This window comes from Barbus barbus (genome assembly GCF_936440315.1).
Source record: "Barbus barbus genome assembly, chromosome: 1".
Lineage (NCBI taxonomy): Eukaryota > Metazoa > Chordata > Actinopteri > Cypriniformes > Cyprinidae > Barbus > Barbus barbus.
In genome coordinates, this window is record NC_136729.1 from 11,252,002 (window position 1) to 11,268,249 (window position 16,248).

General features: G+C 39.5%; 1 protein-coding gene across 1 annotated transcript in view; it reads right to left on the reverse strand.

Moving 5' to 3' along the window:
- Positions 1-15,121, reverse strand: part of LOC306861105 (regulator of G-protein signaling 12-like) — a gene marked incomplete at its 5' end in the record, with an annotated part of 44,876 nt that extends 29,755 nt beyond the window's left edge. The window contains 2 exons of the mRNA XM_079403196.1: positions 12,025-12,126; positions 13,286-15,121. Of these exons, the coding sequence (XP_079259322.1) occupies positions 12,025-12,126; positions 13,286-15,121 (1,938 nt within the window). The remainder of the gene's footprint in view (positions 1-12,024; positions 12,127-13,285) is intronic.
- Between the last annotated feature and the right edge of the window lie 1,127 nt (positions 15,122-16,248).

The window sequence follows — 16,248 nt, forward strand, 5'->3', positions numbered from 1 at the left end:
GAAATATAAATGAAAGCCGACGCACATCTTAAGGCGTAGAGGCTACGGCGTAGGTCCGACGCAGAATTGGGCTTTAAGATGGTTGTGTGTGAAAATCCCAGTAGATCAGCAGTTTTTGAAATACTCAGACCAGCCCGTCTGGCACCAACAACCATTCCACGTTCAAAGTCACTTAAATCCCCTTTTTTCCCCATTCTGATGCTCGGTTTGAACTTCAGCAAATCGTCTTCACCACATCTAGATGCCTAAATGCATTGAGCTGCCATGTGATTGGCTGATTAGCAATTTGTGTTACCAAGCAATTGAACAGGTGTACCTAATAAAGTGGCCGGCGAGTGTATGGCTGTGTCCAAATTCAGGGTCTGCATCCTCCTTAGGATCCTTCCTACCCGGTTGAAGGAGGAGGGATCCTCCGACGTCCGCAAAACCCGGAAGTCGGTGTTTGTGAATTTGGACAGCCTACCCTTCTTTCAGTTCCCTCCCTTACCCGTTGCTCATATCCTGTCGCCTAGCAACCGTGACAGCGCCAAGCAAGAAGCGGGAAAATGGACAAACAAAGAGTTATTCTCCTCATTTTAATTCTTTTGGAAGAAATAAAGCAATTAAATAAATTAAATACTTTCTTTGCTCGTTGTCGGAGAGTTTTTTATATCAGACTACACGACAGTCACATCCAGGTAAGCCATTATAGCCTATTTTTATTTGTTTTTAAGTATTCTACTAATTTCTCCTACAAATTCATTGAGCCGAAGCATAAACTTTAGCTTGTTTTGTCAGAGAAACTCCTCTCCCACTCCGCTACCGCTCGCTTCGTCCGCCATTACGCTCTGCCGAAAAGAATTATGGGATAGGTAGGACGGGAAAGGATCCACCACACCCATCCTTCCAATTCGGGGAAAAGGAGGACGTATTTGTGGGCCGCATTTGAAGGATCCTACGAATTTGGACAGCCTTCGTCGCGGCGCTGTGACGTAACATCCTTCAAATGAGTACTCCGAAGGATGCAGACCCTGAATTTGGACACAGCCTATATATACATATACCTGCCAGTGACTAGCAAACAGCTTCCTGCTTACACTTTTACACGCATGCCCAGTGTTTATCAATGGCCATGTGACATGCATTTTAGGTTGTGTAGTGTGGACGGAGATCGTTTCTGAAATGCAGTGAAATCGCCAGTGTAGACGAGGATTATTTTCATTTTAAAACAAAAAACGCACTAGTGTAAACAGGGCCTAAAACTTAGTAAGCTGCCTACCTAGATAATATTTTAAGGGGTTCCATTTTCAGGAATTCTGCCTTCAAAGATATCTTTTTTTTTATTATAAATATATTTTATTCAATACAGATAATAACATATACTTCAATCTAATTAAAAATTTGATTTTCTATGATTTCTTTTTTTTTTTTACAGAGGAGACAGCAATATAGGCAGCTCACTAAAACTGAGATCATAAAATTGATTAACTGACAAATGTGATTAATGCATTTTATTTTGCATGAAATCTGCCAAGTACATAAATGTAAATGATGGCGGGTCATGATCCATGCCAGCAGTTGTTGAAGGTTGTTGATGCATAAAGTGCTGATTCGAAAAGGTTAATAATGAAGGGTAACACGCAGCTGAAAATGGCTGCTAAATGGCTCAAACAAGATAAACTAAGCTGAGCTAAAGAGAGAAAATTAGCCCCCTGGCTGCGTCCTCCAACAAATAAAAATAAACAAAAATCTGTGTATAACCCACATCAAACATTTTACATTAGCTTTCATTCTTTCATGTGAATAAGTCAATGTCTTGAAACAATTAGTTTCTGCCATCACTAATGAGCAAAAGTGGTGTATGCCTATTTGAACCAGACACTCCTCGAAAGCTTTCATGTGATCATTTATTGTGTTACACCCTGTCTACACCGGACAATACAATAACAGACGTGCCCAGTGTAGACATGCTGTTATCGTCAGATGCACCAGCTCTTGGGTGAAGGAGAGGGCTGTGGGGCAGCCGGTGGATACAGTGAATGCAGGTGGAGGTGAGGGTGAGAAAGGTGTTAGCCTTGGAGTTCATTTCACGCAGAAAATGCATGTGCCTGAACACACTTATTGATAATTTCATTGTCTATCTGAGCAGTGGTTCTCAACCAGGGGGCCAGGGCCCATTAGGGGACCTCAGGAAACTTCAATGAGGCTTCAAAGGATTATTTAATAAATTATTATTAATACATTAACATAAAACATTTTGTAATGCCATGTCTTGTAAGAAATATGTTCTATGTTTCAGACAAACTGTGTTTTGTTTCTTCTCCTGCAACGCAAAAGGGAAATAGCAAAAAAAAATCTCTTGACTATCTAAATTGAAAAAAAAAAAAAAAAAGAAAACATTCCCCTGGTGAATATTATTTGAATAATTAATTTTAATACAAATTATAGTATTTGGATACTGTGTTGAACAAGAGAGAACCACTGATATAGATCACATCACACTTGCAAATATCAAGCATTTGCAGATACTTGCTTGGCATACCTATTAAAAAGTATTAAAGCCCGTTCACACGAAGAACGATAACAATATTGTAATGATATTAGCATCCACACGAATGGACAATCAAAATAAGCACACACTGCAGTTTTGACACCTGCTCAAGCTCTTTAAAGCAAGTGAAAATCTGTTTGGCTGTCAATGGTTTTATCACTCATCATCTGGAAAAAAAAAACAATTCTGAAAGCGAGTCCAATCATATTGTTTCTCCTGACATTATCATTATATCTGTTGTGTGGACTTACCTATTCTCATAGAATTACAACAATTATTAAAACTTTATAGTTATAGTTATCATCCTCTGTGTGAATGGTCAATTAAAGTGAAATCAGGTCAAAGGAAACATTTCTGTTGGCCAGAGGAATAATGGCCAACAGAACCACAGCCTGTGGTTTTGGGTTACCAGACCTGGGAGCACGGGGAGGACACGCATCTAGAGAAAGAAAACATCGCCCTTTCGCAGAACAGGTGGCCTCTGCTTAAAGAATCCGCAATGCAACTGCCAAACCACACAGAATAAGGACAAATACTGGGAAGGAAAATCATCCAAGAAGAATGAACACCAAGTACAGACTTGCGTCAAAGAACTGAACATGTTTTGCCTCATCTGGTAGTAGATATTTGAAAGTTAAGTCATAATGGTGACCTCACAGATAACTGTCACCATCTATATAAAAAGCAAAAAAAAGAACAACAAATAAGGTAATGGTATCTGTACATAAGCATTACACTGTGTGTCTTGCAATGACAGCAAGGTGTGTGAACGAGAATACACTTAGAGAAGTGTTGACAGATCGTTTTAGGCTAAATTTAACAAAGCAGTTTCATTGTAGAGGACCAACCCAAAGACACAAGAGGAAAGACTGAGTCCATTTGAGAAATCCTGCACTGATGTCATCCATTTCAAGTATGGTTTACTTAAAGTTTATTAAGTATAAAGATTTCACCAAACATTTCAGAGAGTCACTCCAAACCGACCAATAGATTCCAAAGCGATGCTTCTGTCAAAGCACAGAAACACTTAGGACAATGAATTTCTAAAAACTACCTATTCTCACTATATGAAAAACAAGCCTCATGCAGAGTTTTATCTAAAACTGATGCAGTCACTACAGAAGGAAACTTACAGCAGAGTGAAGAGTTAAAGTTGGCTCCATTAGTAAGTATTATTAGTCCTCAGCTCTTCTGTAGACACCCAGTGTAAATAAAGATGTCCATTCAGCCACACGCTCTGTGAGTTCACAGGATCCAGCTGGAGTGAATGTGTCTGTCTTCTGAGTTCCAGCTCTGTCCCTGATTTCAGCCTGTCTGACTTTCCCTGCCTTCGCTCCGTCCCTTTTCCCTCCTCCCGTCTCCTTTCACTCTCCACTTCAGACAGATTCTCCTCCCACTGACTCCGCTAGCAGTAAACCCTCACTCCCTCAGACCTACTGAAAAAAGCTGTGATGTCATGTTGATTTGAAAAAGGAACTCAAAAATCAGATTTAATTTTGGACACATTCATTGAATCTCAGATTCAATAAATTCATAATGACTCTCTCACTTGCATAATGTTTTCTTAAAATAAAGTTCTCATGCACTAGAGAAAGCTCTGATGGAGCATCTGACAGACAGGAATGGTTAAGGTGAGTGTGACTGTGAAAAGAGACAGGTTAGTTTGAAACCAAGCATGAATACAGTGAACTGAATTACTAAAAGCAGAACTGGATACATCTATCAAAAATTCTCGTTAGATAAGAGCGGGCTGAAGAAAATGTTTATGAATTTGAATTTTCTCAACATTTTGTCACATTATGGAGCATCAATTTCAACTTTGCAATTCATCAGTGGGTTTGCTGTAATTGTCGATGAGCTTTCAGTAACGGTGAGGTAAGATCAGAACAATTTCAGCAAAATTTTGTGAGCTAAAAAAATAAATAAATACATTTGACAAACAATAGCAGTGTTTCCCATACACTGATTTCCCTGTGGCAGCCCGCCACAATATCAAAACTGACCGCCACAAATAGATTTTCCAAACAAATATATAATCTATATAATCTAATAAAATAATCTATTATTACCCATTATTTTAGTTTTCCTATTTTAATTATAATAACACATTTAAATGCTTGTATTTTTGTTCAAGCATATAGGCTTATGCATTTCTTCATTTATGAAGAGAACAGATGAACAGAGACTGTGCGTAACTTTTCATGTTCAACACCACAGTGACAGCGGAGGCCACTAAAAACAACAAAACATGCTGGGTAAAAAAATCAATTTCTCAATTTTAATAGATTCTCATTTTTATGAACCAATAACAATTCTTAAATCCTAAGCTATGCTGTTTTCAGTTGATGAATAAACCATATAGTGTACCTCCCATCCAATAAATCGCTTTGTGCATTGTTACTTTTGATATGAAAAAGTCACAGATTTCAAATTCTGTCCATTTTCTTAGGAAATTCAAGCAATAAATATCGTTTAATGTGCCTTAATAGATTGCTGTAGACACCTCAGATCAAGCGAAGCGGCAGCACTAATGAACTGATCATCTCGTTCGCTTTACTACTAGTGGATTCTCGTCTGTGCGTAATCAAAGGCATTGCAAAAGATTTGTGACAGTTTTATTTTTGTTCTGGAGCTGATGATCCTGCGCTCTGCTGCCACACTGGAGCGCACTCGCCACCAACTGGATAGGGGTGGAAATTACAGTTACAAATTACAATAGATCACCCTCAGTGTAATCTGTCAAAGTGACGGACAGCCTTCAGATTTTTCCGTCACTGATAAAAATGGAAAATTCCGGTTAACGCAACCTCTGCTTTGAAGGGAACTGACTGTCAGAAAATTTTCGATGTCATTTTCATTTAATATTTCCTATATAACGCTCAATAATGCATCACTCATTAGCGCAACGCTGCTTTGTGTACAGCTGTTAAAAGAGAAACTGCTATTTCTGCCGCTCCAAAAGCGCCTCCTGCTGGCAGAGAATGAATTAGCTTTTTCAATAAGCCAGTCTACAGTTTTATATTTACATATATTTCCCCCAGGGGAAGAGCCACCACACATAGAGTGTAAGTCCGTAGGATATGACCGCACATTAAAACTGGCAAGCAACATCAAATAGGCCTACATTTCCTTTAAAAAAATTCAGCAAAATACAAGGCTAATTTTGAATGGCCATCAATCAAAAAATGTTTTCTTAACATAAAATTGCCACATTTGTGAAAACAAATCTCTTACAGGTTAACTACTAGCTAGCTAAATTTAGTATACCTTAAAATGTATGTTAAAATGTAGCATATATGTTATGCAATGAGCACAGTAATTGCTCAAAGTAAAATAGATCATTGTTTTCACACACCCATCTTCAATAGGCACAAGCTCCACTCTTCAGCACGTCGTAACAACATTAACTCTAACATAACAGAAACTCTTTTAAATCCTCACATAACAGAACACAAACCAGCCTTTCTTTTTCTTGTCTTTCTCAGAAACACATAAAATAACACTTAATGTCAATATTTAAATCACATGCAAAGCATGCTAAAAACTAGAAATCAAGTTCCCTGTTAAATGCAACCAAAAATATTACCACAAATGGAATAGGAAAACTTTCATTATACAGTGAAAACAATGCAATTAAGTTAAATTGTGATGCACTGGCTCATTTTAATCCAGTAAAATAAAAAATCATTTTTGGGGGGTATAGTTGCATCATACAAGCAGGGTAACCAAACCTTCAATCCTTGACGGTCTCAGTTTTCATATCTGTCACTTGCACTATGAGCTACAAGTTATTTATCTGTTAAAAGTTTTTGGAACAAAAAAAACAAAAACAATACTGGATGGATTTTCCACAACATTAAATTTCTTCATTATTGATATACAAACCAACAGCTGTTATAAATCAGCTGTAAATCCCAGTTGCTTGGGAAATAAATCTACCGTGTGCTATAAAACTATCAACGGCAACAGCATACAATTATGTTCATTAGTATTTGATAATAGTTTAGATGATAAAGTCCAAACTGGGATTATTTCCTTGTCCACAGGGCTCGCAAAATCGTTTAAAAAAAAACCCTGCCCGACGGGCTACCTTAAAATACAGGGCTCCCCCAGGTCCTTAAAAACTCTTCAATTTAGTTGTAATGTTAAATGGTATAAGAAATTAATTATAATTTCAAGAGGTCTTACAGTTGGGGACTTAAAGACAAGAATGGCGATACGGCTGGATTAAACTTCGAAAGGCAATGATGTCATTGAATAAATATGAGCACTGCACATTTCAAGTCAAAACACGGCACGGACGTCTTTATGTGAATGTATCTGAAGGGAACCGACTGTCCTCAGAAACGTGTCATTGGCATTTACATTTCATCTTACCCATAATGCCTGATAAAGCAGCGTTTGAGCGCGGACGGTGCTGCTTAGTGTACTGGAAACCGCTATATTAAGCCGCTCCTAAAGCGCCTCCTGCTGGCAGAGAATGAATTTGCATTTCCAATAAGCCCTTCTTGCTGTTTATTGTCAGATCAATGCAAATGGTGACCCATGTTTTTAAGCAGCAAACACATAGAGTTGTAAATGAGAAAGAAGCTAATGTGCCTTCTAAAAATCTAAACAATTAGACAGTAATATTTATTTGTTTTAATTTAATATAATAATTTATATGCTTGATTTATACCTTTTCATAAAAATAGTCGAAGGCTGAAATGCTGTTGTATAAGATTTTTGTTTTTGTGAAAACCTGTATGTGAACTGTAAATCATGTAATTTTATGGCTTAATACTGTATATGTTACCATAGACATTGTCCAACACCGCTCATACTGTGTTCATTTTACTTGATCAGCTCTCAAACTGGGTCATAAATTGCCTTAAATTTATTTTTAAAAATTCTGCAGATACCTTGTAAATAGTGAAATAAAATTCCTTCCTTCATATTTGTTGATATTTGTGTATTGAAAATATTTTTCAGTGACAATTAGACTCCTATCTGATTTTCTATATTTAAAAAAAATATATTAAAAAAAATGTTTTTCTTTATTTGGGCTAGTTTTCATTTTTGGGCTACCAAAATCTGAAGAGTACCTGCCCGAAGGGCTACCAGGGATTTAGAAATTTTGCGAGCCCTGGTCCAGTTGCTGAATACTAGTAGAGCTCCACATACTGGGTCACAAACACAAACTCTTTGTGTGCAGGACTCAACAACACACTTTATCAATCAGTAGTGCCAGCAGCAATCTTCTATGCGGTTGTGTGCTGGAAGCAGCATCAAGACAAGATCTGCCAAAACATTCACAGCTTAATCAAGACGGCTGGCTCGGTCTTGGTGCTAAGAGAGATGCTGTCTGAGGGGTGGACGCTGCCCAAACTCTTAGCCGTCATTAAGGACGCTTCACATTTACTCCATAAATCTGTTACTGCTCAGTAGAAAACGTCAATGGTGTTCTAAAGTGTACTGTGGTGAACTTCCTTCCTTGCTGATATCAGGACATACGGATCTGAGAATTGCGTCAGGCAATGAATCTGTATTCTATTAGTGTACATATGAGATTGCTGAAGCAAATTTACAACCTATCAGTGACTAAGATTAGATTCAACAAGAGAAAAACCATTATATGGTCACTGATCACTGTTTGGTTCATCTCATACCGACCTATAGGCAAAAACTCAAATCTTCTAAGCCTATATTAAGAACTGTTAAGAGATGGAATAATGAAGCAGAGCAAGATTTAAAAGCTTGTTTTGACCTCACTGATTGGAGTGTTTTTGAAGCCGCTGCCACCGATCTGGATGAACTCACAGAGACTGTAACATCATATATCAGTTTCTGTGAGGATATATGCATCCCCACCAGGACATTCTTATCATTCAATAATGATAAACCGTGGTTTACTGGGAAACTCAAACAGCTTCGTCAGGCCAAAGAGGACGCTTACAGAAGTGGGGATAAAATCTTGTATAACCAGGTCAGGAACAGACTAACAAAGGAGATCAGAGTGGCTAAAAAGAACTACTCTGAGAAGTTGAAAAAAGAACTTTCAGCCAACGATCCGGCGTCGGTATGGACTGGTCTGAGGAACATCACCATGTACAAGACACCACCCCCACAGTCTGTGGAGAATCAACAACTGGCTGACGATCTCAATGTGTTTTACTGCAGATTTGAAAAGGCCAGACTGACACCCAGCACCCGCTCTGATCTGCACTTCACACATTCACCTTCCCCCCCTGCAACCCCCCTTACTCCCTCCCCCACAATTCTACCTGCGTTTAAAGTCTGTGTAGAGGATGTGAACCGGGTCTTCAGAAAACAGAAATCTAGGAAAGCTTCAGGACCAGACGGTATTTCACCTGCCTGTCTAAAAGTCTGTGCTGACCAATTGGCCCCCATCTTTACACAAATCTTCAACAGATCTCTGGAGCTGTGTGAAGTTCCCTGCTGCTTCAAACGCTCCACCATCATTCCCGTCCCCAAAAAGCCCAAAATCACTGGACTTAATGACTACAGACCTGTCGCACTCACGTCTGTGGTCATGAAGTCACTTGAGAGACTGGTCCTGGCCTACCTGAAGGACATCACTAGACCCTTGCTGGATCCTCTTCAGTTTGCCTATAGAGCAAACAGGTCTGTGGATGACGCTGTCAATATGGGACTGCATTACATCCTGCAACACCTCGACAAACCTGGGAATTATGCAAGGATCTTATTTGTGGACTTCAGCTCGGCCTTCAATACCATCATACCTGACCTTCTCTCAGACAAACTGAGACAGCTCTCTGTGCCCTCCTCCATCTGTCAGTGGATCACCAGCTTCCTGACAGACAGGCAGCAGCTAGTGAGGCTGGGCAAACTCACATCCAGGACTCTCACCATCAGCACTGGCGCCCCTCAGGGTTGCGTTCTCTCCCCACTGCTCTTCTCCCTCTATACGAATGACTGCACATCAAAGGACCCCTCTGTCAAGCTCCTGAAGTTTGCGGACGACACTACAGTCATAGGCCTCATCAAGGACGGTGACGAGTCTGCTTACAGACAGGAAGTTGAGCAGCTGGCTGTCTGGTGCAGTCTTAACAACCTGGAGCTGAACACGCTCAAAACTGTGGAGATGATAGTGGACTTCAGGAGAAACCCCCCTGCTCTCCCCCCACTCACCATCATGAACAGCACTGTGACTTCAGTAGAGTCATTCAGATTCCTGGGCACCACCATCTCCCAGGACCTGAAGTGGGACAATCACATTGACTCTATTGCGAAAAAGGCCCAGCAGAGGCTGTATTTCCTCCGCCAGCTAAGGAAGTTCAACCTGCCTCAGGAGCTGCTGAAACAGTTCTACTCTGCAATCATCGAGTCTGTCCTATGTTCTTCTATAACTGTTTGGTTTGGTTCAGCTACCAAAACAGACATCAGAAGACTACAACGGACAGTTAGGACTGCTGAGAGAATTATCGGTGCCCCTCTGCCCAGCCTCCAAGAACTTTACACCTCCAGAGTGAGGAAAAGGGCTAAGAAAGTCACTCTGGACCCCTCACACCCAGCTCACTCTCTCTTTGTACTGTTGCCCTCTGGCCTGCGCTACAGATCACTGAGCACCAGAACAGCCAGACACAAGAACAGTTTTTTCCCCCAGGCCGTATCCCACCTGAACAACACATAACGCACCCCGGTACTGTACATCTGTAAATAACTCATCAAACCTTCATCTGTACATAGGACACATGCACATTCACAGTTCTGTCTATGGTCATGTCTCTTTTCTGTATATTTTTTATTTTTATTACTATTGTTATTCTTAATTATTGTATATTCTCTTCATTAGTGTTCTTTATCACCTTAATTATATGTTGTCGGCACTATGTTTGTACTTTCTGTACTGGAAGCTCATAACACCAAGACAAATTCCTTGTGTGTGCAAACACACTTGGCAATAAAGCTCTTTCTGATTTTCTGATTTCTTCTTCTTCTGTCAGAGTTGTATACATGTCTATGTAAAAGCCAGGTTACAAAATATAAATACATTTACTAATATTAAAAAAACTGAGGTTGAGTTTGTTGCAGCTCCTTTAGTTTAGCACAAAACTGAGTTCATTACTGAAATGAGCTGAATGGCCTTTCATTTAGATGTTATCTGGCAACAAAAAACATGCTTAGACAAGGCATTTTCCAACCAAACAAACCTCTCCATTTCACATCCCCTCCCTCTCGCTCTTGTTCTCCTGGTGAGCACCAGCGTGACCGATGTTCTCATAACCACACTTTCCAGTCTGCCTGACCACCAGAGGGGCATTAGGTCCGTGAAAAAGGCTGCCTCAAGTTCCAGGAAAAGCCAAAGGGAAATCCTACTCCTCTCAGATTCCACATTTGGAGAGGTGACAAAGTTTTCCAGCTTCAAACCTCAAAAAATTTGCTAGTTAAAATCCCCACGACTCCATTAGTGTGCACAAAATAATATTTAAAGGTATGAAATGTACACATCAATCTTAGCCTGTTGAGTACAAAATACTCAACCTAGCAACAGTTTTGTTTGAAGAATGCAACAAAAACAAGATTTGAAGTAATAGTTCCTACAACAACAAAGATGGCCACCATTTGCGCTGACTTGTGGAATATACACTAAGATTTAGGGTATGTAAGATTTTTTAAAGAAACATTGTTACTTGATTGCCAAATCAGCACATTAGAATGATTTCTGAAGGATCATGTGACACTGAAGACTAAAATACTAATGCTGTATTCATGCATCGTGTCAAGTTAGTAACTGAAGGGAAGATTTTCAGGGAATAGGAACTTAAAGCTAATTAAAGTTAAATTTGTTTGTCACACAAAGCTACCACGTGACTTCAGAAATCTTCTTTAATGGTTTTTCAACATTTTGGAGAGACTAATATAAAAAGAAGCAGTGCAAATTCTTCTTTGTGTGTTTCTCAAAAAGTAGCAACATATGGGCTGAAAAGACACGAGGGGGAGTAAATTATTTTTATTTGCGGTTGAACTATTCTTTTGAATCAACACAGCAAAACTGCCGAAAAAAGAAGTGTTGTGAAGGTTGAAGCTCAAAGTAATGCGTGTTTTCAGACTGTCCCACATTATAAAGGCTTCTTTACATTTGGGAGAGGATACTAATGGTACCATCATTATCATGCAGAGTACCATGCGTTTCTAATAGTTTCATGGTTATCCTTGTCTACTGAAAACTGAAAAACATGATTGTGCTTGAGAATAATGCAACGCCACAAAGGCTACTCTGTGTATTCAGAGAGAGAAAGGAACTGAGTTTCTCAAGTGAAAGAAGCAGGAGTTTGAATTGGATTAGAGCATAATACAGTCTGACTGACCCTGCTAAACAATTAAACACACCTGTATCTCTGTTTTCATCCATCATATGAGGCATGAGCACTGCAGCAAATACAAAACTTACAGAAACTATGATTTAATAGTGTGATGTGGGTGCGCAATAGTATGATGTTGAAGGCAAAACAGAAACTGCTATATCTTACCTCAAGGTCATTAAGTGAATGAGCCAGACTGAGTCGTTTAGCGGGACCTGATGGTCTTCGTACAGAGGAACGTCCCCTTGTGAGTGCCCAAAATAAAGACCCCTGAGAAGACAAACATTAACCAGTTTACAGTTACAGTTTCATAAGAGTGACTGACATAGCAAAGGGGTGTCTTACAATACAGCGGCATTTCTATATAAATAAAAAACTCATTTCATTCCAGGTCACACTATATAATTGTAGAATTTAAAAAAAGTATTACTATATAATTTACAATTGGCTACCATGCTCTTTTATCAGTTGTGTTACTCCTAATTTAAAATTAATTTGTAGTTCAATAGGAAGTTTTCAAAATAAAGGAGCATAAAACAAAAAATTTTACCATTGACCATAATATTAATTCATTATTAATATTTTCAATACATTATCTTATGGATTGTAAACAGGAAATCGGGGTAACTGCATTGAAAATGCAAAATGGCTTTTTTAAAAGTCTGATTTTTTTATGTACTTTCACAAAATCAATTTAACACATAATCAATGATATATAAACGGCAACACCACTGGCATTACAATTGGTTAAAATGTTATTATGTACATTATTAAATAAAGTGTTTAATTTTATTTTACGGTTTGCATCTTTAAAAAAAAAACTTTCCAATACATAATTGATTTAGGCTACAAAATTAAATCCGAAGGGCAAGACATGTCAGAGAGAGACAGATGCCTCGCAATAAAAAAGGAAGGAAATAATAATATTCTTCTGTTCCCTTACATGGCTGACAAATTGCTGCTAGGTGACTCTCGACATTGTTAATAGAGCTAAAGCTGATCCATCCGGCATAATCATATTGAACTGCACTAATCAACCCAATAGCTCCATCTGCTGTGCCTGTTACTTGCAGCACCATCTGTTCCTTGGCTCATTGTATTAAGCCCTTTAACTTAGCATGGTGGCAAACTGGCAGTAAACCTGCCATAAGACTGACCACAGGGCAGACAGCAAAGACAAAGCAAAGATTGTCTCGTTTGATTCACAAAACAATAGTGGACAAGCTGTAAAAAGCCCATAGTAATATTATATTGTAAATTATTAAGCATCACTATTATTATTATTACTCATACTTTAGGTTAATTACATTATTTTGCTAACCACCCAAAACACCTTAGCAACTGCATATAGAATATAGACCAAGGTTGTATGGTGTAGTATTAGAATATATTCAGATACCAAGTCATCAGAGATTTGTTTTATTCTGACCTTATTTTCCCCATCCTTATGCTTGGCTGCACTGCTGAAGAACCTGGAGGTCAGCTCAAGCTGTGGGGTGAAGTTCATTCTCTGAGGATGTTTGAGATCTTCTAGTGGTTTGTATCGGAGAGTCGGGATTTGTTCCATAGCGGGCGGAAGCATGCTACATTTACTTGTGGGCCCATTGCTGTCCCTTTCCACCAAGCATTCAATGCTGTTGGGACGAGACTTCTGCCAGCGAGCCTTTAAGCCGATAGAAGGTCTGTGTTGACTGGTTCTCGGTTTAGCTGGCAAGTTAGATTGCATACTAAGAGGAAGAGGAGTAAAAGCTGAATTGTCTGCCTTGGCTGAGACACCTGATTGAGTCACAGGTTGAGCAGCTCCTGTTAGCGGTTCGGACAGAAGGCACCTGCACTCTGGTTTGAGAAGTGCACTGTTTCTGTGCTGGGAATAATATGGTGGTGGGTTGGAAATGTTTGGAGATGTGACGCTCCACTGGCCACTGAGACTGTCTCTATCCTCCGGCGAAGCATTTCCAATCCCGATCCCGCTGTCACTGCCACTGCCATTGTTATGTGCGTTTTGTGGTTCTTCTTCAGGATTCTCTCTGTCAAGTTTCAGTCTCAGTTTTTCGATATAGTCCCCCATGTCTGTATAGAGGACGGACACGAAGTGAGAAATCGAGTGTGGAGTTTGAGGAAACTCTAAACAGCCTTGAGTGTCTGGATCTGGAGTGCAGGGAATCCCAAAGTGCCCTATGATGCTTTGGTGCTCCTTGTGTTCATAAAGCTCCGGATCTATGAAAAACACATGACATAATGCCTTCAGGGTGCTTTTCTGCATCCCAGCATCAATATTTTTGGTTATATCAACCGAGATAAGGCCAAAGAACCTGCTGTCCTCTGTGCAAATGACACAAAGTGCCAGGTTCTCTGCTGGGTAAGATGCTAGAGCGACATCTCGGTCGTCACAAAGCTGAACGCAGTTGCATTTGACCCTCATCATGACCAGCGAATGGGTCTTCTGCTCAATGCCAATCTGACTGATGCATTCACGGATGACTTGCAATGCCTCCTGCTCAGATTGTGACGTTACTAGCTCCAGTTCCATGGAGTTGATGTATCCCACAATCATTGCAACGTTCAGAATGCTGGAGTCAGGTACAAAGTCATTCTGACTCTGAAGGTCTGAAAACACAGAATCCTCACTTACGACTCGAGACGTCTCAGCCTGTGAAAGACTATTTGACCTACACTGCTGCAACCAATAAGACATATCTGGTTCAGACAAAGGTCTCTGTTTTTTCTGCTTCTCTTGATGGGCGGTCATGGTGCCCTGATCAGAGATCTGATGGGCGGTCATGGTGCCCTGATCAGAGATCTCAAAGACAGTATCAAAACTTCCAACCGACTGAAGCATCGGCTCCCTCATGTCCATACTGTTGGGGAAAGGATCCTTTTTTCCAGGATTGAGCCACGGCAGTTTACCTTTACTCTGATAACCCAGTTCCTCGTCACTGGAGCAGGAGGCCATGGGCGGCCTGTAACCTGATGTGACCAGCAAACACAGTGATCGTGATGACGTACCAATCAGCTTCACCACAACTTCATGCAATGCCTCAGACACGTCTGTATCGTTCACACGCAAGATGCGGTCCCCAGGCCGCAGTCCAACACTGCATGCCGGACTCCCTTTTATTATTCCCTGCAGGACACAAGGTGCTTGGCCGGCAATGGTGAATCCGTAACCAGCTCTGCCACGCTCCATCTCCACCCTGCGCACTGCCGGGCTGGAGGGGCGATCCGAATGCCTCATAGTCGACTCAGCTGACTTTAGAACTCTCATTTTGGGGCTGGAACTCACAATATTAGTACTTTGTACTGGTGTAGTAGTTTCGTTCAGATACAGTTCCAACCATGAACAATCATCTTGCTGCACTGCTAAGGATCAGACCTGAGGGGAGTAAAATGACTAAGGTTAGAATATGAGACTTTTCATTTGTTTAAATAGTTATTACGAAGGCAAATATATGTCAAGTCAAGTGAACTGTATTTCTATATCGTTTAATACAAGAGAGATTGTGTCTAAGCATCTTCACAGAGATAAACAGCTCAAGCAGCTCAATTATAATATGAAAAATAATATTAGAGATATAAACCTTGACCACAAACACACAAAAACATACCTAATTTTAAAGCAGTGGCCTGCAGGGAGACTATTTTTCAACCACACACGTATTTTATTATTTGTAGCACAAACTTGGAGAGTTCATTTCTACATAAAGACAAATGCATCAATCTGATGAAAAAGCTTTGACCATTCTGATCATCTTTTAAAAACAACAAGGAGACAGAATGTATTACAAGGATATGAAATGTATTAAATGTTATTGTATTTTATTTAATACACATAGTGTGGCATGTTATTATTAGTAGGCTACTATTGAATTATTTTAAACAATTTCAATCAATCACAAACTAACAATTTTATTTCATGCAGTGTTCTGAACTTTAATATATAATATATTTTTATTATTTAAACTATATTAAATGAAACATTATATTTTATAAACATTTCTACGAATTGTATTTTGTATTTTTTTTATTCACAAGTGGAAAAATGTAAAGTTACTCAAAAAAATGACAAAATGATAAACGTGAATGGTCTTGAAAAGTCGGATACAAAACTATCCATTTGCTCTGTCAAACACGTTTCATTCACAGCATATGTAAACAAACTTGCGTTCCAAACGCTCTTCTTTCACTTAAAGCGCGCGTATTTATTAACAAATGTATCCATCGGCGCTTACCTGCACTCTGTTTAATTCCAAAGTTATTCTTGGTTTATTTTGGAACTTCCTTCGCGCGACGGACTTAAACGACTGCCATTCACTATTGTTGGGAATACAAAGCGTCATTCTCTTGTCGCTATGGCACCGTAACCTTTTCAAACTGACATCAGCCTTCTCATTG